At 35.0% G+C, this 23,155-nt stretch overlaps 3 protein-coding genes across 3 annotated transcripts; all 3 read left to right on the top strand.

Annotated features, from left to right (window-relative positions):
* Positions 1-889: 889 nt before the first annotated feature.
* Positions 890-5,475, top strand: LOC146923760 (glutamine synthetase nodule isozyme-like). The gene is made up of 9 exons (XM_085708869.1): positions 890-1,316; positions 2,050-2,089; positions 3,287-3,390; positions 3,550-3,598; positions 3,696-3,802; positions 3,900-3,987; positions 4,162-4,290; positions 4,418-4,744; positions 5,162-5,475. The coding sequence occupies exons 1-9, from the start codon at positions 1,240-1,242 to the stop codon at positions 5,312-5,314; spliced, it is 1,074 nt and encodes a 357-aa protein (XP_085564995.1). The 5' UTR covers positions 890-1,239; the 3' UTR covers positions 5,315-5,475.
* A 2,838-nt stretch (positions 5,476-8,313) lies between these two features.
* LOC146923759 (uncharacterized) lies at positions 8,314-9,258 on the top strand. The gene has a single exon (XM_085708868.1). The coding sequence runs from the start codon at positions 8,475-8,477 to the stop codon at positions 9,024-9,026; it is 552 nt and encodes a 183-aa protein (XP_085564994.1). The 5' UTR covers positions 8,314-8,474; the 3' UTR covers positions 9,027-9,258.
* A 10,925-nt stretch (positions 9,259-20,183) lies between these two features.
* Positions 20,184-22,358, top strand: LOC146923758 (uncharacterized). The gene has a single exon (XM_085708906.1). It carries the CDS (start codon positions 20,372-20,374, stop codon positions 22,160-22,162), a length of 1,791 nt encoding a protein of 596 aa, XP_085565032.1. The 5' UTR covers positions 20,184-20,371; the 3' UTR covers positions 22,163-22,358.
* Positions 22,359-23,155: the final 797 nt, after the last annotated feature.

The raw sequence follows: 23,155 nt of genomic DNA, 5'->3' as shown, positions 1-23,155 counted from the left end.
TTTGCCATATATTTTGACGAGTGTATCTTTCTCAATTTATCAAATTATATCTTAATATCTTATAATATTTTTACGTTTATATATTATATTTTGTTTTTTACAAAACGTTTATATTTTTTATAAAAGGGAAAAAGGACATGCATTATTAAAGTATTTTCATCAGATTTTTACGTTGAAAAACGTCTCTATAAAACTCTTTAAATCACTATTGCAGATACCATAGACATTATTTGCAGGATCGAAGTTCGAACCTTCAATTTTCTACTCCTTTACATTTAAATGTGTAAATCTAATCACTAAATTTCTTAAAAAAAAAAATAAAATTGTTTTTTAGTGTGTAATTGCAACTACATTATTTGCAATGGTCTCCAAGTTTCACGTGAATCTAGTCACTAGCTAGGTTATTTTAAGAAAACAAAATCTACATTTTTGACAAATTAAAGAAAAAATATTGCAAAGTTAATTATCAGTAGAGTTTAATTTATATACCCTGATTATTAAAAAAAAATTATATACATTGTTAATGTAAAAAAAAAAAATTACAGTTGTATTCAATAATGTATTGTTGCATCAATTAATGAAGTATGATAAATCATGTATTTTTAACTTTTCAGATGATTTGGTAGCAAATCATTAGATATAATATATAAGTTATAATATATATAACTCTTGAACAAAAAAAAAGTAAGTATAAAACTTTTTTATGCTCATGATATGGATAAATTAAACTCTTTAAATAACCTGATTTTTTTTTTGTTACCGTGGAGGCACACATTGAATAAATTGGTCGAATTTTTAATTTTTATAAATATATCCTTACTATCCAATTCTTTTTAAAATTTTAATTCACACCGTAACTAAAGAGACCTCAAAACTAATTATTTTCAGCAAAGACATTGTTAAGTTAGTTTCAAAAATATCTCTATAAATAATATCTAAATGCATGATTTGACTGGAGTATGTTATATGTATGTGTAAAAATAATTTTACATTGTGTGTGTGTTTACAAATTTAATCTTTTTAATTTTCTGAAATGTGTATCCAAAAAAATATCATAACGTTCATCCGTTAAAAGTTGCTAAATTACGGGGTAACATTTGAAAAATTAGTGATTATCTTAATTTTGTTTGTTTGTTTTTGAATGAAGGAGAAAACACACTTATAAAAAACCACGCAACCTCTATCGTAGAACAGAAAACAAACCAAGAGCGTTCCTAAGAATCTCTGTTGATTTTGAAAATGTCGTCGCTACTCTCAGATCTTATCAACCTTAACCTATCTCATACCACCGAGAAGGTCATCGCTGAATACATATGGTTAGTCCCTTCCTCTGTTTATTGAATTAAACATTGCATTATGCCATTTGATTCTGTGTGCATGGATTTATGTTTTATCGATCAATTATTATAATGGGTTTCAATTGTTTTTTTTTTTTCTTCTTCTTATTGATTTGTTCTCTATTTACGTGAATATGGATTTGTTTATTGGGAGGGAGATTTTAAATTCATACTTAGATTTTGGTACATTTTTTAGGTTAATTGGTGGAATTCTATTGTTTTGGTTTTGATGGTATTTCTTCCATATTTTCTTTCTGGGATTATTTCGAGATTTGAACCTAGTCATCATTATGCATGTTTGCTATCATGGTTTTTCATGATAATATCAAGATTGCAATGCAATCACAACTTCAGCTGTATGAAACACTTTTGATCCTAATTATTTGCAATACTAGGAATTGAAAACTTTATTCAAATAAGTTGAGCTACCCGGCCATTAGTATCTTGTGTATGGTGTGTAGTAATCTGTTTGGTTACCGAATTATTCAAATAAGTTGAGTTACCGAATCTGTTTAGTAATCTGTTTAGTAATCTATACATGTGATTACATTCAACTATGTTATTTTTTTCAAATTATTATTAGTGTCCGTGCTTCGTTGTCCACAACACATTGATATTGAAGTACTATTTTTACCTATGCATGTAACTTCTGATTTTGTAGTTTTGGACAATGTAACAACTCTTGCCTCTTTTTATTTTCCCTTTATGATAGGGTCGGTGGATCTGGTATGGACATGAGGAGCAAAGCAAGGGTAATTTTCTTCACTAATATGTAACCAAAAGTAAAAAATTGAAAAATGCTAACAAATGTTTTGAGGATACTGTTTAAGGAATCAAAAATAGTATTTTTTTGTATAAAAATTGTGTACTTTTATTTTTATGTGTTTGACATGTAATTTCAAGATAAATTATATGTTTAGACTTCCTTAAACAAGCATTTAAAGCATTTGTTAGCAAGATCCATTTTTGTTTAGTAAATATTAGGAATTTTTTAAATGACTTCTAGATTAAACGTTACTTATAGCCAAGGTTTTAAAAAACGGAACGTTACCGTAAAAACGGCCGTTACAAAACGGTATCGGCGGCATCCGTTACCGTTTTTGCCCCTTTTAACGCTGAGAAAGAAATTCACATAGAAAACGCCGTTACGACCGTTACCGAACACCGTTACGACCGTAAAACTCCGTTACGGCCGCAAAACGCTGTTACAAGCTCAGAAAAGCAGAAGTTTAAAATTGCTTGTAGTTGTTTCATCTTTCAATATTCCAGATCCGTAATCAAGATGTGAATCTAGAGAGAGAAAAATCGGAGCTTTGATTGTGTTGTGACGAGAAAGAAAAACAGACAATAAATGAATAATATGATAGATAGAGTTAGAGAGTGAGTGAGTGACCCGTTTGTGTTGTTGTGTAATGCGTTTTTTTGCTGTTTGTTTGCCACTCTGTTGTTCATTGTTTGCTGCCTGTGTTCTGTATTGTTGTATGTGTTGCTGTGTGTGCATTTTGATAATATAGGACGAGGTGTTTTTTATTTTATTTTTTATTTTGGTTATTAATTTACTTTAAACATGTTATAACAATAGGATAATTGATTAATTTAAGTTATTATACATTACATGATAATATAAATAATTTAAATAAGAATTGTGCAATGTTGTGGTTAATTCACACCGCGAAAACCGTTATTTGTATCGCAACGTCCGTTACTGCCGAAATCGCGAAAACCTTAACGCGACCGCGACCGTGACCGCGACCGTTATTTAAAACCTTGCTTATAGCTCAAAGAAGTTTTTCAATTTAATAAATAATCCAGCCTTCATTCTGATCTCTACGGTCTATATAATTCTGTATATTATTTTAAACTTTAGGGCAGATTTAGGTCTTAAAATTATTAGGAAACTATTATAACTTGTTTAAACATATGCATGTATAAAATGGTTTTAAATATAGACTCTCCCTGGACCCGTTGAAGACCCTTCAAAGCTTCCCAAGTGGAACTATGATGGTTCCAGCACTGGTCAAGCTTCTGGAGATGATAGTGAAGTGATCTTGCAGTAAGCCTCTTTATTTTCTGTAATCTAATGATAGTACATGATTCTACCACTTCATACCACAACTTTATGTACATTTTAAGATTGATACCATTCCCCTTGAATTCATTTAGCATTAATACCATTCATAAGCTATTCTAATTGATATTGTTTATATAACAGTCCTCAAGCAATTTTCAAGGATCCATTCAGGAGGGGGAAGAATATCTTGGTACATTTTTCTTCTTGTCTACTATGTTATGTAATTTGTATATGATACACCTTTGTTAAAGTTGAACATGTGATTTTTAAATTTTAATTGACATTAGGTTATGTGTGATGCCTACACTGCTGCTGGAGAACCCATTCCCACTAACAAGAGACACGCAGCTGCCAAGATTTTCAGCCATCCTGATGTTGTTGCTGAAGAACCATGGTGACTATTCCCATTTCGATTTTTAGGGATTTTTTTTTTTTGCATGATTAATTCAATCTTATCATTTACTAAACATTGGTTTATGATCTCCATATAGGTATGGTATTGAGCAAGAATACACCTTGTTGCAGAAAGATGTACACTGGCCTCTTGGATGGCCTAAGGGTGGTTTTCCTGGACCTCAGGTGAAAACTCTTTTACATTTGTTTGGTGTTCCGTTCTTTTTTTGTCAAATAGTTTGGTGGAGAGAATCACACGCTAAGTGTGTAAAAGTGAGGAATTCCGGGTTTCAACCCTAGAGATTTACTATGTTTTTGTTTGATTATTTATATTCATTCGAATTCTTGTTTGCTGAATAGGGACCATACTATTGCGGTGTTGGTGCTGAGAAGGCATTAGGACGCGATATTGTTGATGCACATTACAAAGCATGTCTTTATGCTGGCATTAACATCAGTGGTGTTAATGGAGAAGTTATGCCTAGCCAGGTACATAAGTTTAAACATTTGAATATTTGATATCCCACAATTTTGACATTCACTATTGTTTACTCTTATATTCCATACATAAAAAATTTATGTTACATTTTTAATTTAATTTGATTATTATATGTAGTGGGAATTTCAAGTAGGTCCAGTTGTTGGCATCTCTGCCGGTGATGAGCTTTGGGTTGCTCGTTATCTTTTGGAGAGGATTTGTGAGCTTGCTGGGGCAGTGCTATCCTTTGACCCTAAACCAATTAAGGGTGATTGGAATGGTGCTGGTGCTCACGTAAATTACAGCACCAAAACAATGAGAAACGATGGTGGCTACGAAGTGATTAAAAAAGCAATTGGCAATTTAGAGAAGAGACACAAAGAGCACATTGCTGCTTATGGAGAAGGCAATGAGCGTCGTTTGACTGGACGTCATGAAACTGCTGACATCAACACCTTCAAATGGGTAACCAAAAAATATTCATTACCTTTGCAATATTTTTCTTTGATTAGTTTTTTATGCATCAAGTTTTGTCACAATTAGAGAGAAAATAGAATAAACTTTGTTTAAGTTCTACATGAGAAATTTAATTATGTCTCATCAAGGTGCCACATTATTTGTATCATGTCCTAAAGTATCTTAATAAACATTTACATTGTGAAAGCTATTTAATATCTATGTAAAAGAATTGTCAAAAAAAATATCCATGTAATAGAAAACCTATGTTGGTGAATGGTAATTAAAGTTAACTTTTTATACCTTCATCAACATTTACATAGATGTTTTTGTTATAGTTAAGATTTTTTGTACTAAATAATCGTTATGGTTGAGATGAGTTAGTGATCCTTATAGTTTGTACTATTGATTGAAATGTGGTTGCAGGGTGTTGCAAACCGTGGAGCTTCTGTTAGGGTAGGAAGGGAGACTGAGAAAGCAGGGAAGGGATATTTTGAGGACAGAAGACCTGGATCTAACATGAATCCGTATGTGGTCACATCCATGATAGCAGAGACAACCATCCTCTGGAAACCATGAACAACCTTGGAATTACCAGCACATATTAGTACTAAGTTGTGATATTTTGCTTTTATCAGTTTGTTTGTTTTTCTTTAGGATTTTTTAGTCGCATGATGTTTAATTATGGGCTTGTTTGACTTTGGTTTCCATTGCTTTATAAGAGTCAATTTGCTTCTTTCCCTTGTTGTTCTGTTTTAAGTGTTACAATAATGATTGTGCTTAATGTTAGATTTTGCTTATAAGAAAACACAATCTTGATTTTTTTTTTTTTTACTTTCATGAGGTTGACTTCACAAATCAAATGGCAAGTTAGAAGGACATGTAGTGATGGACTTTTAGCAAGTTTAATCAAAATTTGTCAAAGTAATAAAAATTCGTCTCTACAGTGAATATTTGAGTTTAACAGAAATAAATTGTTTTGGTAAAATTAGAGATTATATTGATCATGTCAATCGAATCCTTTATTTTTCTTTTTACTTGGTAATTGTGTTTAATTTTTCCAATTGTGAGTATGATATTACCATAAATTAACATAGTAGTTAAGGTCGATGTCTTGACTCAGAACCCTCTTCTAAGGTGATTTATAATCATCAAAAAATTTATGAGCGTTAATTTCTAAAATCACAATAAGATAATACAATATGTCTAAAGTTATCGTTGATTGAATAATTATATTTTGATTGAGTTCAAAAGTTATGGTTAGTAATCATTCAATACTTGAAATCAATTCATATATTTGTGAATAGATAAAAACATTAAGCATATGCATAACCGAACATACTAATTTTGCTTAAAAAAGTACTCAATAATTACACAGTTCAAGTACCTTAAAATAAATTCATCTACGATACATAATCTATTAAAAATTAGCCACTCATGATCAAAGTATTAAACAACAAGATTAAAAGAAATTACAAAGAGAGATGTTTTGCGCATGAGATGTTCTTTAATCTTTAGTGCCTTCTACATCTCTACGTGTGCGTTTTTCTTTTGGCCTAGATATACTTTTGGGCTTATTTATGTTTGTTTAGTCCCTGTAGTCTCGCTGAGGTGGTTGTGATTAGTTGACATGTCCAATGTTGACTGGGTTAAGTCGTTGCTTACTCAGATTTTTTGACATGAATGGACGAAAATGCCCTTTAATGAAATAAATTTACGCGAAGATGACCAAAATGCCTTTGTCTTCTTCATTCCACACAAAAACCCTTGTTCATCATCTACACTATCCAAACACAAACACGATTTTTCTTATGTCCATTGTCCCTCACTCACCATCTTCTCTTCCAATTGAACTTGAAACTCTCAAACACCCTTCCAATTGAAAATCCAGAACTCAAAAACAAGAGTGAAAGCGAAAACCACAATAAAACATCTGAATCTCCAACTCATTGAGGGCATTTTGGTCATTTTGCTTATGTTTGAAATCTCCATGACATTTTTGTCAGTTCACACTATATATTGCTGACTCATCAACTCACTTAACCAATCAGCTCTATCAAGTCAACAAATTAGTGACACGTCTGTGATTAATGGGCTCATGGACCAAAACTCGTGTAATTAATATTTGCAGGACAAAATTGGAAGTATTAGCAAATTCATAGACTAAAACTCAAATGACCTCTATTTGTTTTGGTCTTTTATCTTTTTTCTAAATCGTTTTAGCCCTTTATCATTTTAAATGAATGATTTTTAGTCCTTATTTCTATTCATTCTGGTATGTCAAAAGGATTAAAATATCATCCTTTTAAAAAGATAATAAACTAAAATGATTTAAAAAATATAAAGGATCAAATCGGATTTTTAATAAAAAAATAAAAGACGAAAAATATATGTAAGCATTTCTTCTTCACCCAGCTTGTGGCTTCCCTTCATGCAATTGATCAGTGATGCAATTGATCCGTGATCCGTGATACCCATTCTCTTTTGTTCGGCTCCTTTCATAATTGTTTTTCATCCTTCAGCCAGTCACGTGTCATGGACCACCTGATTTGGTCAAATTCCCTTTCCATCTCATGGCTCAATGATATATATAACGGGTTTGAGTCCAATTGTCATCTCAACGTGAACTATTTAATAGAAATTCATTTTTTATATGAATCATGTATCATTTGCACGCAACTGTATAGATAATTCCTAAAGTTTGGTAAGATGAAAATGGATAATAAAACTTTCATTCAAGAGATTTAACAGAGATGCATTATCAAGGCTGAATTCAAAACTCGTGATATCTGATTAAATTAAAAGATATCACTTACCATTTCATCCAATAGCTTAGTAGAGTTTCTTAACAAAGAGATTCATACCATCTTTATTTGGTTTTATTAAAATTAATTAGACATATGTTAGTAGTTAATTGTTTTGTTAGTATTTTGTTGCTTGAAGTCGATTTAGCTTCTCAATCCTCCTTATTGTTCTATTACAATAATTCATAGGTTTTGAGAATAGTATGTAATTCTTGTAAAAAAAAAAAAAAAGAATAGTAGATAGGTAATTTCATTGATATTTTTGGTATAAAAAATAGTTATATCCGACAAAATATCTTTCATAATAATTTTGATATGAAAAAAAGAGATTATTATTATTAGTAGAAACAAAAGAAGAGATTATTAAAAAACGAAACATGCATTAATAGATGAGTATTTTTTGTCTTTTTTTAACAAATAATTGATGAGTATATTCAAAGTAACATTTTATTTAATGCTAATTTAATAGTATTTCTATATTTTAAGAGTAACATTAAATTAGTGTATTGATAAGTTTTGTAAATTTTCAACTAACAAACTTCAAACTTTTGATGTATTATTATTCGAATGATAATGACTGTGGATTGATAAGATCCTAAGTTATAATAATCTTTCGGGTAGACAAGTCCAAAAAATACACTTTTCTTAGCTAGAACAAACTAATTCTCCAAGAAAGGCTCCCCCATGTGGGACCCACAACTCGTGTTCAAATTAAATAACCCTATTAAATTCCAACAACATGATATTCAACTAGCAACTAGCAACTAGCAACTAGCAACTAGCAGCCAAGTAAACCGCATCTCAACAAAATCGATATCACATATATACCTCACTTTAACATACGACGTGTTCAGCAATAAATAATATACAAACATACCTAACCTAATTTCCCTAACCTTATAGCGTGGAACATAATTTTCCCACACATTCATTTCATGGCTTCCAAGCTCTCATTTCTAAACTCTCTCACTCAAAGAAAGAAACAAAATAATGCTATTAAAGATGATCACATCAATGAAGACTTAGCCATAGTGAAAGCAGCTGCATGGGCATGGCATCAACGTGGTTCAGGATCATGTAATGAAGGAGAAGCTAATTCAAGTAAATTTTTTGTTACAAGAAGTAATATTCATCGTAAACCAAGACCTTCTCGTTACAAATTAGAAGCAATGAGATCAATGGAAAAGGAAGAAATTCACAAGAAGGAGAAATCTCTACTTGATGCATATGAAGTTCAAAGCATTTCAAGGCACTTGAATCGTCTTATAGAGTCTAATAAACTTGTGAATAGCACCGACAATATTGCTAGTACAAGTGTGGAGGATGGTGTTGAAAGGACAAAGAAGAAGAAGATAAAGAAAGGGTTTTTCCACAAGCATGGTGTTGTATGTGGAAGATTGGGAGATGTGGTTGATCCAACTAGTGTTTCAAGGGATGGTCGTCGACAAGTAGCAAAGAGTGTACCTTCTACTCAAGGATTTAAATAAAGGTTCATAATCATAATCTAGACCACAATAATATAACAAATTTTATGTTGCCAAAATTGTAACGCAATGTGATTGAAGTTGCATATACTTTGATTTTCACAATATCAAAGATTATAAGGGGATCGCAACCATTAATATGCCCGGTATTTAAGATCCTTGATCGTAAGCTAGTTTTATTTGGCTAGCACATGTTTCCATTTTTAACTGCTTATACTTTCTTTTTACGGTTCAACTGCGTATACTTTTTTTAAAGGGGGCTGCATATACTTTGTTGTTAGTTATTGTAGAATATTTTGTTGATAAATACATTCAAAGTTTGAGTTAAATAGCGTGTACATTTTTTTTTGTGCAAATGTCCTTATATAGCATGGGTTTTCAAGAAAAATGGATGAAAAAAAGTCGTTGAGGTCCTTGGGGAATTGAAGAACAATATGTGTGTTGGTGGTGCAGCGTACATTGCCTTGAACGTTGCTGAGAAAAAATATGAGATTGGAAATATAAATTGTATTAGAATGACGAAAAAAAATCCCTTTACATCAAAGATCTACATAACTTCTATAGAAATCAAAGGAGTAAATTAATTACAATCTAGTTAAATCCCTAACGACCACCCTCAATGAAGTTTTGGATCTTAAAAAAATCATCGAATACTTTATTTTTTTTATGGGGAATTTTGCGATCGATAATCATCTGAAATGACTTACTAAACACTAAATTAATTGACAATCTTCAATTTGAAGAAGTTAATCTACTACTATTTCATAAATTTAATGACCAAATTACTCCACTCACAAAAATTCAAAAATTTAAAATAACAATTTACTCATATAATTTCAATCTTTTTTTAAGCAAATTTCAATTTCCTTAAATTTGCACACATGCAAAGTCTGGTAATTTCTTTTTTTCACTTTACTTATCTCTCGTGTGTCCTCCAAAATTTTTATTTTACCATGTTCAGATTATATAATGTGAAACACTTTTATACAATTTCGGATTATATAATCCGAATCCTATAAAAACTCATAAGTTCATGTGTTTTGCCGTTATATGATTGTAATTCTTTTTTCAAAACCTTTTCGATTATATAATACGAAAAACAAACTAAACATTTCAAATTATAGCATTTGAAACGTGTTGAACCCTCCACCAGACCATGTTTCAAACACAATGGTGGTTTTAATTCACATTTCAGATTATACAATCTGAATAAGTAAAATATGTGTTCGGATAATATAATCTAAATTATATCAGCACAAAGATCATATCTATATGTACATAAAACACACTTGTTTTCAAATCTATGCCGGTTTTGCAACACAATCAAACCACATTGTTGACACACATCAAGACATAACATATAATAATATTTGCACTAATTAAATCAAAATTTATGTCAATTTTGCAACACAAAATATCTGATAATCCAAATCGTGCAAAATATCTGATACAAAATATTTATTGGCCATGGTCAACTTCACTTCTAGAATGACACAATGTGTGGTTGGTCGGGTTTAAGGTGGTTCGAAGAAGTTTAGGTCGAAAAATCATTAATGTTGAAATGAGAGAAGCGTTTTGAGTTGTACTTATAGATAGACATGTTTCAAATTATATAATATAAAATAAAACTTTTTTATTTTATTTAGATTATATAATTAGAACAAAGACAAAACTTGAAGTATGGAGCGCGAGAAGATTGGAGAATGGAAAAGGAGGTTCTGGTGAAGTTTAGACTACAAATAATAATGGGCCTTGTGAATCCCAATCCACGAAAAATTATTCTTCGCCCCTTTAAAATTGTTCATTCTCTCATCCAACAGGAGTTAACTCACGCTCGATATTTTTCAACGGTAGTTAACTCAAGCAAACATTTTTAAAATCAATTGACCCGTCTTAAAAAATTATTAAAACAATCTAAAAATGTCATGAGTTAACTATTAGTGTGTAATTCAAACTCAGTGCATGCTTTGCATTATGTTAGGGCTAGTTTACTTGTTTCTTAAGTAACAAACTGTTTTCCCTATTTTTTAGCTAGTTAGTTTCAGTTTTGTTTGGTTACTTGATACACAAGTAACAAGGATACACTCTTGTATATATACATTGTATCCATCTCTTAATAAACAATGCTTTTCACACAATTCATTATTTTCTTTCTTTAACTCTTGCAAAACCTAAATAACAGCTTCTGTTTTCTGTTTTCTTCCTCACTAAGAAACCCTCAAAAAAATCTTAACACAACACTGTTTTACCCCAACAATTGGTATCTAGAGCATAGTTCGATCCAAGAAGAAGATCAATCATGAATTCCAATGGGAATATTGCTGCGCACTTGCCAGTTCTTGATGGAAAGAAGAACTGGACAGATGGGTAAAGCAGATGAGAGTGATTTTTGGGTTTCAAGATGTTCTTGAAATTGTTAACAATGGATTCGAGCCACTTCCAGAAAATCCCACTGATGTTCAGAGAAACACACACAGAGAAGCAAAGAAGAAAGATTGCAAGGCTCTGTTCTACATTCATCAATGTGTTGACAACAAGGTGTTTGAGAAAATTGCTGATGCAGAAAGTTCCAAGGAAGCATGGGATACGATTGTGAAGTACTTCAGTGGAGATGATAAGGTGAAGAAGATAAAGTTACAGGCTTTGAGAAGACAGTATGAGTTGCTTCAAATGAAGGATGAAGAAAAGATTGAGGATTATTTCTCATCTGTTCTAACAATCACAAATCAGATGAAGCTTTGTGGTGAAACTCTTTCTGACAAGTCAGTTATGGAGAAGATTATGAGGACTCTCCCATCTCAATTTGATCACTTGGTGATAACATATGAGGAAACTAAGGATCTGAATGAAGTGAAGATTGAAGAACTTCAAGGAGCATTAGAAGCTCATGAGATGAAGATAACTGGCAGAAAGGTGGAGAAAGATGAGGAACATGCATTGCTTGCAAGATTCAAGCAAGAAGAGTCAAAGAAAGATTTGTGGAAGAAAAGAAAGGGAAAGAATAATCAAAAACAAGGTGATAAACCTGAATCTTCATAGAATGGAGCTGAATCTTCTTCCAAGAATCAAGGGAAGAAAGATAAAAGAAAGGTACAATGTTACTGTTGTGAAAAATATGGACATTATGCTTCTGAATGCTGGTTCAATAAAGATAGAAAGGGAAAGAACAAAGAGCAAGAAGCTAATGTGCCTCAAGAAGATTCACATTCTGATAATGATACAGTCATGGTAATGGCTACTACAAGTGATAAAGAGTCAGAAGCAATATCAGATACTTGGTATCTTGATACTGGATGCTCAAATCATATGACTGGTAAAAAGGAATGGCTGGGTGAATTTGATGATAGCAAGAAAACCAGTGTGAGATTGGCAGATTGCAGAAGTATGAAAGCAGAAGGTATGGGAAATGTGACCATACAAGGAAGTGATGGAAAAAGAGCAGTGATAGAAGAGGTACTCTATGTTCCTGGAATGAAGTGTAATCTCATGAGTGTAGGTCAGCTCATAGAGAAAGGTTATTCAGTAACTATGGAGGATGAAACCTTAAAGTTGTACAATCCATTGAAGAAGCTCAAACTGCAGTCAAGGCTTACAAAGAACAGAACCTTCAAAACCAGCATAGTGAATAAGGAGCAAATCTGCTATAAAGCTTCAGTGAAAGATGAAGAATCTGAACTCTGGCATAAAAGGTATGGACACTTAAACTATAGGAGCCTATGTCTACTGAAAACAAAGAATATGGTTATTGGGGAGTTAAATGTGAAGATCCCTGAAAAATCATGTAGCGTATGTTTAGTAGGAAAGCATTCTAGGTCAGCTTTCAAGTCTGATTTGAAGATGAGAGCAAAGCATGTGTTGAATGTGGTGTATTCAGATATATGTGGACCTATAGAAACTCCTACATACAGTGGAAATAGATATTTTATCACATTTGTGGATGAATATTCAAGGATGTTGTGGTTATACCTGATAAAACTCAAGAGTGAAGCTCTGGAAGTTTTTAAGAAGTTCGAGGTGCTAGTTGAAAATCAGAGTGGCATGAAGCTGAAGATTCTAAGAACAGATGAGGGTGGTGAATATACCTCTAGAGACTTTGAATCTTATTGCTCAAATCAGGGAATTATTCATGAAGTCACAGCTCCTTACACTCCTCAACATAATGGACTTGCTGAAAGGAGAAACAGAAGTCTGCTTGATATGGCCAGAAGTATGTTGAAGGTGAAGAAGCTGCCTCATGAATTCCGGGGTGAAGCAGTCAACACTGCAGCCTATATTCTTAACAAATGTCCTACTAAGAAGATGAAGGACAAGGTGCCTGAAGAAATCTGGTCTGGAAGGAAACCATCAATCAGTCACTTGAAGGTTTTTGGCTCAATCTGTTATAAGCATGTTCCTGACTCCAGAAGAAAGAAGTTGGAGGACAAAAGTGAAGCAATGATACTGGTTGGATATCACAATACTGGAGCATACAGATTACTTGATCCACACTCAAAGAAAATTGCAATAAGTAAAGATGTGAAAGTGTTTGAAGAGGAATTCTGGGATTGGATTTCAAACAAGTGCAGTGTATCTGAGAAGCAGGTTATCATTGAAGATAACAGAGAGTCTGATGAGCTCATTACAGATGAAGAAGCTATAGTTGAAGAAGCATTTGGTGAGGAGCCAACCACTGCAGCTAGACCACAAAGGAACAGACAGATTCCAAGAAGGCTGCAAGACTGTGAAGTAACTGGTGATGATGAAGTGAATCCTGATGGAGAGCTAGTGCACTTTGCAATGTCTAGTTTGCAGACACTGAACCTGTAGACTATAAAGCTGCTTTGAGTGATGAAAACTGGAAAGAAGCTATGTTGGATGAACTGAATTCAATTGAAAAGAATCAGACATGGGATTTGGTCAAGCTGCCTGATGGAAATAAGGCAATAGATGTTAAATGGGTTTTCAAGTTGAAGTTGAACCCTGAAGGGAAAGTAGTAAAGCACAAGGCCAGACTTATAGCTAGAGGTTTCCTGCAGAATGAGGGCTTTGATTACACTGAAGTATTTTCACCAGTTGCCAGGCATGAAAGTATCAGGTTAGTGATAGCAGTAGCAACCAGTAAAGCTTGGCCTCTATATCATCTGGATGTTAAATCAGCTTTTCTGAATGGTACATTAGAAGAGACTGTGTATGTTACACAACCTCCAGGATTCATAATCAAAGGGAAAGAAGATAGGGTGTTCAAACTAAATAAGGCTTTATATGGTTTGAAGCAGGCACCCAGGGCCTGGAACAAAAGAATTGACAAGTTTTTTGTTGATCAAGGTTTTAAGATTTGGGATTGTTACTTCATCAAGCAAAGTATGCTACTGAGATATTGAAGAAATTCAATATGTTAGACTGCAATTCGTCAATCACTCCTGCTGATTCTAACATTAGAAATGAAGTCATAGAAGAGGATGAAGATGTTGATCCAACTATGTTCAGAAGTCTTATTGGTTCACTGAGATACTTATGTCAAAGCAGGCCAGACATAAGCTATTCAGTTGGAATTGTCAGTAGGTTCATGAGTAACCCTAGTAAAACTCATTTCTTAGCAGCTAAGAAGATTTTAAGATACATAAATGGTACTTTACGGTATGGAATCTTATTTCCTAAAGCACAAGAAACTGAGCAGCTCAGCATGATAGGCTACTCTGATGCAGACTGGTGTGGAGATAAGATAGACAGGAGGAGCACTACAGGCTTTGTATACATGCTGCAGAGAACACCTGTATCATGGACTTCAAAGAAGCAGTCAATTGTGGCTCTCTCTAGCTGTGAGGCAGAATATGTTGCAGGTTCAGCAGCAGCTTGTCAAGCAAACTGGTTGCAGAATGTTCTGGAGGATCTGATGGTGCACATTCAACAACCTACTAAGCTTCTGATTGACAACAAGTCTGCAATAAATCTAGCTAAAAATCCTATTGCACGTGGTAAAAGCAAACACATAGAGACTAGGTTCCACTACTTGAGGGATCAAGTGAACAGATGCAAGATCAAGGTTGAATACTGCTCAACATTGAACCAAGTTGCTGACATCTTCACTAAACCTGTGAAAAGAGCCCAGTTTCTGAAGCTTAGAAGAGAGCTGGGTGTGTTTTGCTTTGATGGTTTGAATTAAGGAGGAGTATTAGTGTGTAATTCAAACTCAGTGCATGCTTTGCATTATGTTAGGGCTAGTTTACTTGTTTCTTAAGTAACAAACTGTTTTCCCTATTTTTTAGCTAGTTAGTTTCAGTTTTGTTTGGTTACTTGATACACAAGTAACAAGGATACACTCTTGTTAATATACATTGTATCCATCTCTTAATAAACAATGCTTTTCACACAATTCATTATTTTCTTTCTTTAACTCTTGCAAACCCTAAATAACAGCTTCTGTTTTCTTCCTCACTAAGAAACCCTCACAAAAATCTTAACACAACACTGTTTTACCCCAACATTAACTACCTGTGAAGAAAATTGCTGTTCACACATTAGAGAAGGCTGGGACACACATGCAAAATACGCTTTTGCCCCCTCGGCAGTTAACTGCCGAGGAATTTGAAATCCGGCTGCAGTTAACTGCCGAGGAATTCCTCGGTAGTTAACTGCCGAGGAAAGCATTTATGCAGACAGCAGGTTCTGCATTAATGCTAAGCATTTCCAAGCCATTTTTCGGCCAGTTTTTACCTGTAATTTTACCAGAGCATTTCCATATGCAATTCAAATTATACAACAATGAAACTCGGTCATAAACAAGAAAAATACAATATCTTTTACATATGTCCATAATTAAATCAAACCGACATTTGGTTCAAACCACATAAAAGTTTGAAATTCATCAAAACGGAACATAGTGTCCATAATCAAACAACACATTACAAGTCATTACACATCATTACACATCATTAAATTAAATCCCTACTTACATTCATTACAATTGCATATGGAACGAACATATATATATAATACATTATTTTCCACCATATTCCTAAACATAAATCCGACGTCGCTATCGTCTTTAATAAGCCAAGGCATATAGCTTGCCGTTTTCCATGTGAATTCATCTCTATCTTCTCCTAGGTCTATCATTGGCATTAGAGCAGACAAGTGACGTGTATATTGATTTTCACCAAGATGCTCAAAATAAGTGTTAAGTTGTGTCTTCAAATCATCAATAGAGTCCGTCGGTGTTATCATAACCTTAACCGTCTTTTTAAACGCGCAATACCTAACACGCCCTTCAATTCTTGCAACCTCTGACATGTTTCACTTGACAAAAGCTTTAACAAAATAATCATAGATTAGAACAAAATTAAATGGAATGTAATAACGAATAAATCAAATGTGCAAACATTAATAAGCTATAAATAAGTATTGCACTAGTTTCAAGTCAATAAAAGTCATGTTATCATATATATCAATATAAATTACATAATGTTACTTATATATTGGCCACAAAAAATTGGCATTACAATTTTGACCCCAAAATATACGTCGGTGTAATTTCTACCAAAAAAAAAGGACTAACACCGACAAAAAAATCCCTTGTTAATTGCCAAGTGATTGGAGAAGATCAAGTGACATAAAATCTTCCTCATCTTCCGCAATAACTTCAAATTGTTGCTTTGGTTTTTCGGGAGTGTCCAACAAAATAGGCGCCGCTTTGTTTGATTCCTTTTGTGGTTTTGGCGCAATAACTTTCAATAGCCATGAGCTTTCGGAACAACTCATGTTGATCCAAATACTCATCTTCCCAAGTCACCGCATCTTGTTTCTTGTGATTGTGCCACTCCGTAGATGATGGAGGTAGTGGACAACCATTCCTCAAGTAAATAAGCACAAAGTGATTAGGAATTACCCCAAGGCACATGATGGGAGTTTTTTGCTTGCCCGGCGGTGGTGGCCCTCTTAGTGGGAAAAAAGATTCTGAGTTACCAACTTCAAGATTTGTCAACACAACCACACACCTTTTGTAATAATTGGCAACAATGTGCCCCATGTCCGGAAAAGTCAACCACTTATCAACAAGATGTGCACAACTTTTTGTATTTGCGGAGGATGTAAGCCATTTAAAATGTAGTTATAACGATCCTCACCCGCAAATACTTCAACATAATCATCTCTATGATCTTTCAATTCTTGAATAAGATGTGTACGAATCATGAGATGATTTTGTTCGGTTAAGCCCATGAACTCGGCTATAGCCCGGAATCCACAATGTCCATCGCCAATAACATCCACCACTTTTTCAATAAATGGAAGCATGAAGCGTGGCATATAATCAATAGGACTCATAACCGGGATAACCTTAGGCTTTGGATACCGAGAAGGTGGTGGAAGTGGGGAAATTGGTGCTTTACCAAGACGAGCACCTTTTTTCCTTTTATATGATGATGTTGTTGGTGATGGTGACGGTTGACTATCCGGATTTTGGGAATCAACAACCTCCCAAGAAGAAGGGATCCGGCTAGTGGATGTAATTCTTCCTTTAGACCTCGCAATGTCCACTTTTTTCTTGGCTCCCTTGGTTGTTGCTTTTTGTGGTGGTGGAGACATCATGGTGGTTTCAGGAAATGCCAATTGCCGCAAAGCCTCCTTGACTTCAAGCTTCATTTGGAAAGGGAGTTTCTTGAGACGTTCTACAATACCCTTCAACTCATCATCCACCGAAAAACCAAGTTCATTACTTTCTTCTCCCATGCGTAACCTTTGCCAATGGTGGTGTATCTCATCCAATAAAATTGGCTTTTCTTCAAGGAGTTTAGTTGCAATTTCGCATGCACATGGTAAGCCATAAGATGTCCTTTGAACACAACCACAAATTTCCTTGTTCATGCACAACGTTTCCCTACAACGTGACTCTTCCATAGCAATGTTGTCCAAAGCATATCTAGACACATGACCACCTAAGCCGGAGTACAAAGTGACATCTTTGAATCTATGTTCCAACACGGTAACGCTTTGACCAAAGGCTGTTTGTATCGCAGTGTGTTGAAGCAACAACATGTTATGTATTTTCTCCCAACAAGTACCCAAATCACCCACACTATTGTCTAAATATTTCTTCACCAAAGCATGAGCCGATTCTACCCTATTGGTGGATCTACAACCAAGATGCAACACACGGTCTGTCCATACCCTCACTATTTTCTCCTTCACTTCATTCAAGGTGGTCATGGCATAGGCTAGGATAGGTGGGAAATCACTACAAGCATCTTGGAACTCCACTAATGCATTTGCATATAACTCTTGAGTGGACGATTCAACCATATCTTTCCATGCCCTCATGATCTTCTTGACAACATCGCGATTACTCACCTCTTTCCCATCCTTTTTTCCCATAGGATATTTACAATCTAAGACGCACCTTTGTTTAACATTTGCTTGCACATGAAAGTAACAATTCATACCATAACTTTCTGGGAAAACAATTCCAACCGCTTTCATCAAAGACCCATCTCTGTCGGTAACAATCACCTTAGGCATATTCATCTTTGAAGTAAGAAGTTTACGCAACATTTTTAAAACCCAAACAAAGTTTTCCTCTTTCTCATGCATCAAGAATCCAAACCCAACCGAATATGTCAAATCGGTCGAAGTTACCCCAACTACCTCAAACATTGGCATCTTATAAAAGTTGGTTTTGTAGGTGGAGTCCATAACCAAAACCGTTGGAAAATTGTTAAACAACTTAACGGATGTTGGATGAGCCCAAAAGATATCTTCGATTGTATTACTTTCACCATGTGTTCTTGAGTAATAAGTATAGTTGTGCTCCTCCAACTTCGAGATTAGATATTGCAACGGCTTCTTGTCACCTCTATTTGCCTTCCATATTTTTTGACGTTCATTGTACACTTGCTTCACATTTGTCATGCAATGTGGTCTTTTGTTCTTCAAGTGTATCAAAATATTTCTTGGAAGCACCTTGCTCTTGGTCAAGTCATGTACAATCTTCTTGTCATCCTCCTTTAATCTACCGGCAAGAATGTGTCCTTCTAAAGCCGGCTCCATCGCATGGTTGTAACTCCATTAAGAATGTTCAATCCCCATTCCTTTGTTTGCGTACTTTGATATCCACTAATCATGAACAAGCACCCGCATTTTCTTGAGCCCGTTGTCGCATGCTTCGGTTTTTTTTAGGCACTTTGTGAGCTCCACTCCTTTCACACACTAGGCGCAATATTGGATGGATCAAGCTTGATCTTTGTGTAACAATTGTAAATCCCGCCTTGTTTGCTTGACAACGTACCCACCCAAGCAATTCTTCTCTATCTTGAAACTTAATGTCGTCAGAAAAAAACCTAGCCGTGTCAACTTCGTGGGCTTGAAGTGGGACGACACCGGGGCTAACATATTTAGAAGCTTCAACATGGACGGAAGCTCCATCAATGTTTGGTTTGACTTCAACCTTAGGCGGTTTGACATCTCCGGAAATTTGGACAAAATTACGTTTTGTCTCTCCCGAAACATCTTCCGCGTTCTCGGTCATTACTATAATTAAACAACACAAAAATATAAATTAACAACTTACTAATGCATAAACATCAATGTCATAATGAACCAAAACAAAAAAAACAAAAAAAAAAATTGAAAAAATGGCAGTAGCTGCCATTTTTTCGTCCTGAAAATTTTTCCCAAGAGTTCCTCGGTAGTTAACTACCGAGGTTTTCCTCGGTAGTAAGGTACCGAGGATTTCCTCGGCAGTAAACTGCCGATATTCCCCATGACAGTGTTACGTAGCTGACGTTGTAAAACTACCCTGACATATCCAAAAAATAAACCGAATAAAATGCACAATACCTGTTTTTTTACGTCAAAAGTGTGTTGAATCATCCTATGCTTGATGCTTGAATCATTTTGGAGCAAGATTTGATGAAAATTTTTTTAGAATTTTGGGGTGGATTGGAGTGGTATGAAGGTGATGAGAAAATAGTGTGTAGGGGGAGCAGGTTTCCTGTTTCATCTGAAGAAACATAATCCTCGGCAGTTAACTACCGAGGAATTCCTCGGCAGTTAACTGCAGCCGGATTTCAAATTACTCGGCAGTTAACTGCCGAGGGGGCAAAAAGGTCATTTACATGTGTGTCCCAGCCATATGGTATGTGTCAACAGCAAATTTCACCTGTGAAAAAGACCGAAGTGAGTTAATTCTCTTTGATCAAGGGAATGAAGAATTTTAAAAGGAAGAGAGCAATTTTCACCAAAGTTCACTCACAATAGAACATACACTGTCACCGTCTACTCACATTACACCAAAGTTCAAGCAGAGATTCAAATTGACAGAAAAAAACCAAGAATCAACATGTTAGACACAACATATCCATAATCCACGACCAACCATGAAACCAAAACCTCGTCATCTTCAACTTCATCTTCATCACAACCTTGTCTCATTTTCTTCAAAACCTCGTTACAAAAACCATGACATCCTCTACACAATCTCAGAAGCCATCAACACAATCCACAACAACAACAACAACAATCCCAATCCTGATTACTCTCTCAACCCAACTCTCAAACGCATTCTCCCATCTCTCACTTCTCATCACATCACAAACCTCATCAACCTCAACCCTCTCTCTCTTCCACCTCTCTCCCTATTCTCTTTCTTCAACTACCTCGCTTCTCGCCCTCCCTTTCGTCACACTCTCCATAACTACTCCACCATGTCCCATTTCCTTTCTTCTCACAACCTTCTCTCACAAACACATTCTCTTTTCCTTTTCATCATTTCCAAAATGGGTCATCATTCTTCAACTTCACTTGTCTCTTCCCTTATTCAAACCATTCCAACCCATCATCGCCATTCTGATCTTGTTTTTGATGCTTTGATTATTGCTTATACTGATTCTGAATTCATTGAGGATGCAATTCAGTGTCTTAGATTGGTTAAAAAGAATAACTTTTCGATTCCTGTTCGTGGTTGTGAGTATCTTCTTCGTCGTGTGATGAAGTTGAATCAACAGCCTGGACATTGTTGGGAGTTTTATCTGGAGGTTTTGGATTATGGGTATCCGCCAAATGTTTATCTTTTTAACATTTTGATGCATGGGTTTTGTAAAATTGGGGATGTTATGAATGCACGAATGGTGTTCGATGAAATTCCTAGACGGGGTTTGCGTCCCAGTGTTGTAAGTTTTAATACTTTGATAAGTGGGTATTGTAGAAGTAAGAATGTGGAGGAGGGTTTTGTGTTAAAGAGTGTTATGGAGAGTGAAAGAATATCTCCTGATGTTTTTACTTATAGTGCTTTGATCAATGGATTGTGTAAGGAGAGTAGGATGGATGAGGCGAATGATTTGTTTGATGAAATGTGTGAGATGGGGTTGGTTCCTAATGGTGTTACTTTTACTACTTTGATTGATGGGCAGTGTAAACATGGGAAGATTGATTTGGCATTGAGAAATTTTGAGATTATGAAGGATCGAGGTGTTAGACCGGATTTGATTACTTATAACGCGTTGATCAATGGGCTTTGTAGGGTTGCAGATTTGAAGGAGGCTAGGAAGCTTTTGAATGAGATGATTGGGAATGGTTTCAAGCCGGATAAGATCACTTTCACCACTCTAATGGATGGATGTTGTAAGGACGGAGATATGGATTCTGCATTAGAAATCAAGGATAGAATGGTTGAGGAGGGGATCGAGCTTGATGATGTTGCTTTTACTGCACTAATATCTGGACTATGTAGAGACGGAAGAGTTTGCGATGCTCAGAAGATGTTGAAGGACATGTTGAGTGCCGGTCACAAACCTGATGATCCAACATATACCATGGTTATTGATTGTTTTTGTAAGAAAGGTGATGTTAAGATGGGAGCCAAGTTACTAAAGGAGATGCAGCGTGATGGACGTGTACCGGGAGTTGTCACTTATAATGCGCTGATGAACGGTTTTTGTAAACAAGGTCAGATGAAAAATGCTAAAATGTTGCTTCATGCAATGATTAATATGGGAGTGGTTCCAAATGATATTACATTTAATATTTTACTAGATGGTCATTGCAAGCATGGAAGCTCTGTTGATTTTAAGATATTTAATGATGAGAAAGGACTTGTTTCAGATTATGCTTCATATACAGCACTTGTCAATGAATCAATCAAAATTTCAAAAGATCAATTAAAGAGTTAATTGCTATTAAACTATGTAGCACCGACACTTCAGATTGAAGGCGTGCTTGAGTGTCCGACGCATATCGGCATCCAATACCGGCACAACACTGACATGTGTAGTTGCATACAATCACTTCAATTTTCTCTAATTTTTACCGAGTTTCTACGTGTCGGTGTTGTATTGAGTGTCTGCATTAGTGCTTCATAGCTGCTCAGAGCTGAATTCTGAACATATTTCCACCGACGGATTACTGATCCCTCAATGCCAGAAGCCAAAGTTGAGGTGAGTAGCTAACACAATGAGCTAGCCAAGATGATTTAGTTGCATCTAAAATGATGCCCTAAACTACTTGATATGAGTACAGATTGTTCAAGTTGATTATTAATTAAAGTAAGTTCTGTGATGACTTTTGCGAAATTTAGGATGGACGTATACAGAAGAAACATGTTTTCTCTATATGGGTGTTGCTTCAATAGAGCAATCTGCTCCTTTATCAGAGCTTGCAAATTCCAATCTCTTTTCCAAACATCAGTTTATCATAGGATTTGGTCGCGATACTGCCAAATCCAATTCACCCGTACTCACTATACATTGGTTGATCTTGTTTTTTGTGTTAGTTACATAGTTAGCATACATAAGCAAAGTAGAGGATCAAGATTCGTTTCAACAATGAAAAGAAATCATTCTGACAATATTTTGCTTTTGAATTATGACATTAAAGTGATTACAAATTATTTTGCGCCATCACTTGTAGTATGTGCTTGAAGTCTACACTGCCTGCAGTGTCTATTTAAAGATAAGGTCTATCTGGATGTTAAGTGGAACTTTCCTGAGGTGGATTGGGTGAGCCATCGCACGGATGATTCCTTCCCGAGACCAACTTGAATTGCTGGTTGTGGAGGATCGACCTGAAGTGATCATGGGATCGGGGTTTGCAGCTTCTCACGACAAGTAACAGTGATTCGGTGAATGAAGTGAGCTCTAGCTCTAGGGTGTTTAGATTTGAACCAT

This window comes from Medicago sativa, chromosome 5 (genome assembly GCF_051527215.1).
Source record: "Medicago sativa cultivar Bolivia chromosome 5, Bolivia_mono, whole genome shotgun sequence".
NCBI lineage: Eukaryota > Viridiplantae > Streptophyta > Magnoliopsida > Fabales > Fabaceae > Medicago > Medicago sativa.
The sequence above is the reverse complement of the archived record's forward strand: the minus strand, read 5'-3'. Positions and strand labels throughout refer to the sequence as shown.

Bases quoted from the DNA above. Each gene is read 5' to 3' on its own strand.
- LOC146923760 (XM_085708869.1), top strand. From the start codon at position 1,240: ATGTCGTCGCTACTCTCAGATCTTATCAACCTTAACCTATCTCATACC. The intron at 3,599-3,695 runs GTACATTTTTCT...AATTGACATTAG, and splicing joins GGAGGGGGAAGAATATCTTG to GTTATGTGTGATGCCTACAC. The intron at 4,291-4,417 runs GTACATAAGTTT...TATTATATGTAG, and splicing joins GAGAAGTTATGCCTAGCCAG to TGGGAATTTCAAGTAGGTCC.
- LOC146923759 (XM_085708868.1), top strand. From the start codon at position 8,475: ATGGCTTCCAAGCTCTCATTTCTAAACTCTCTCACTCAAAGAAAGAAA.
- LOC146923758 (XM_085708906.1), top strand. From the start codon at position 20,372: ATGAAACCAAAACCTCGTCATCTTCAACTTCATCTTCATCACAACCTT.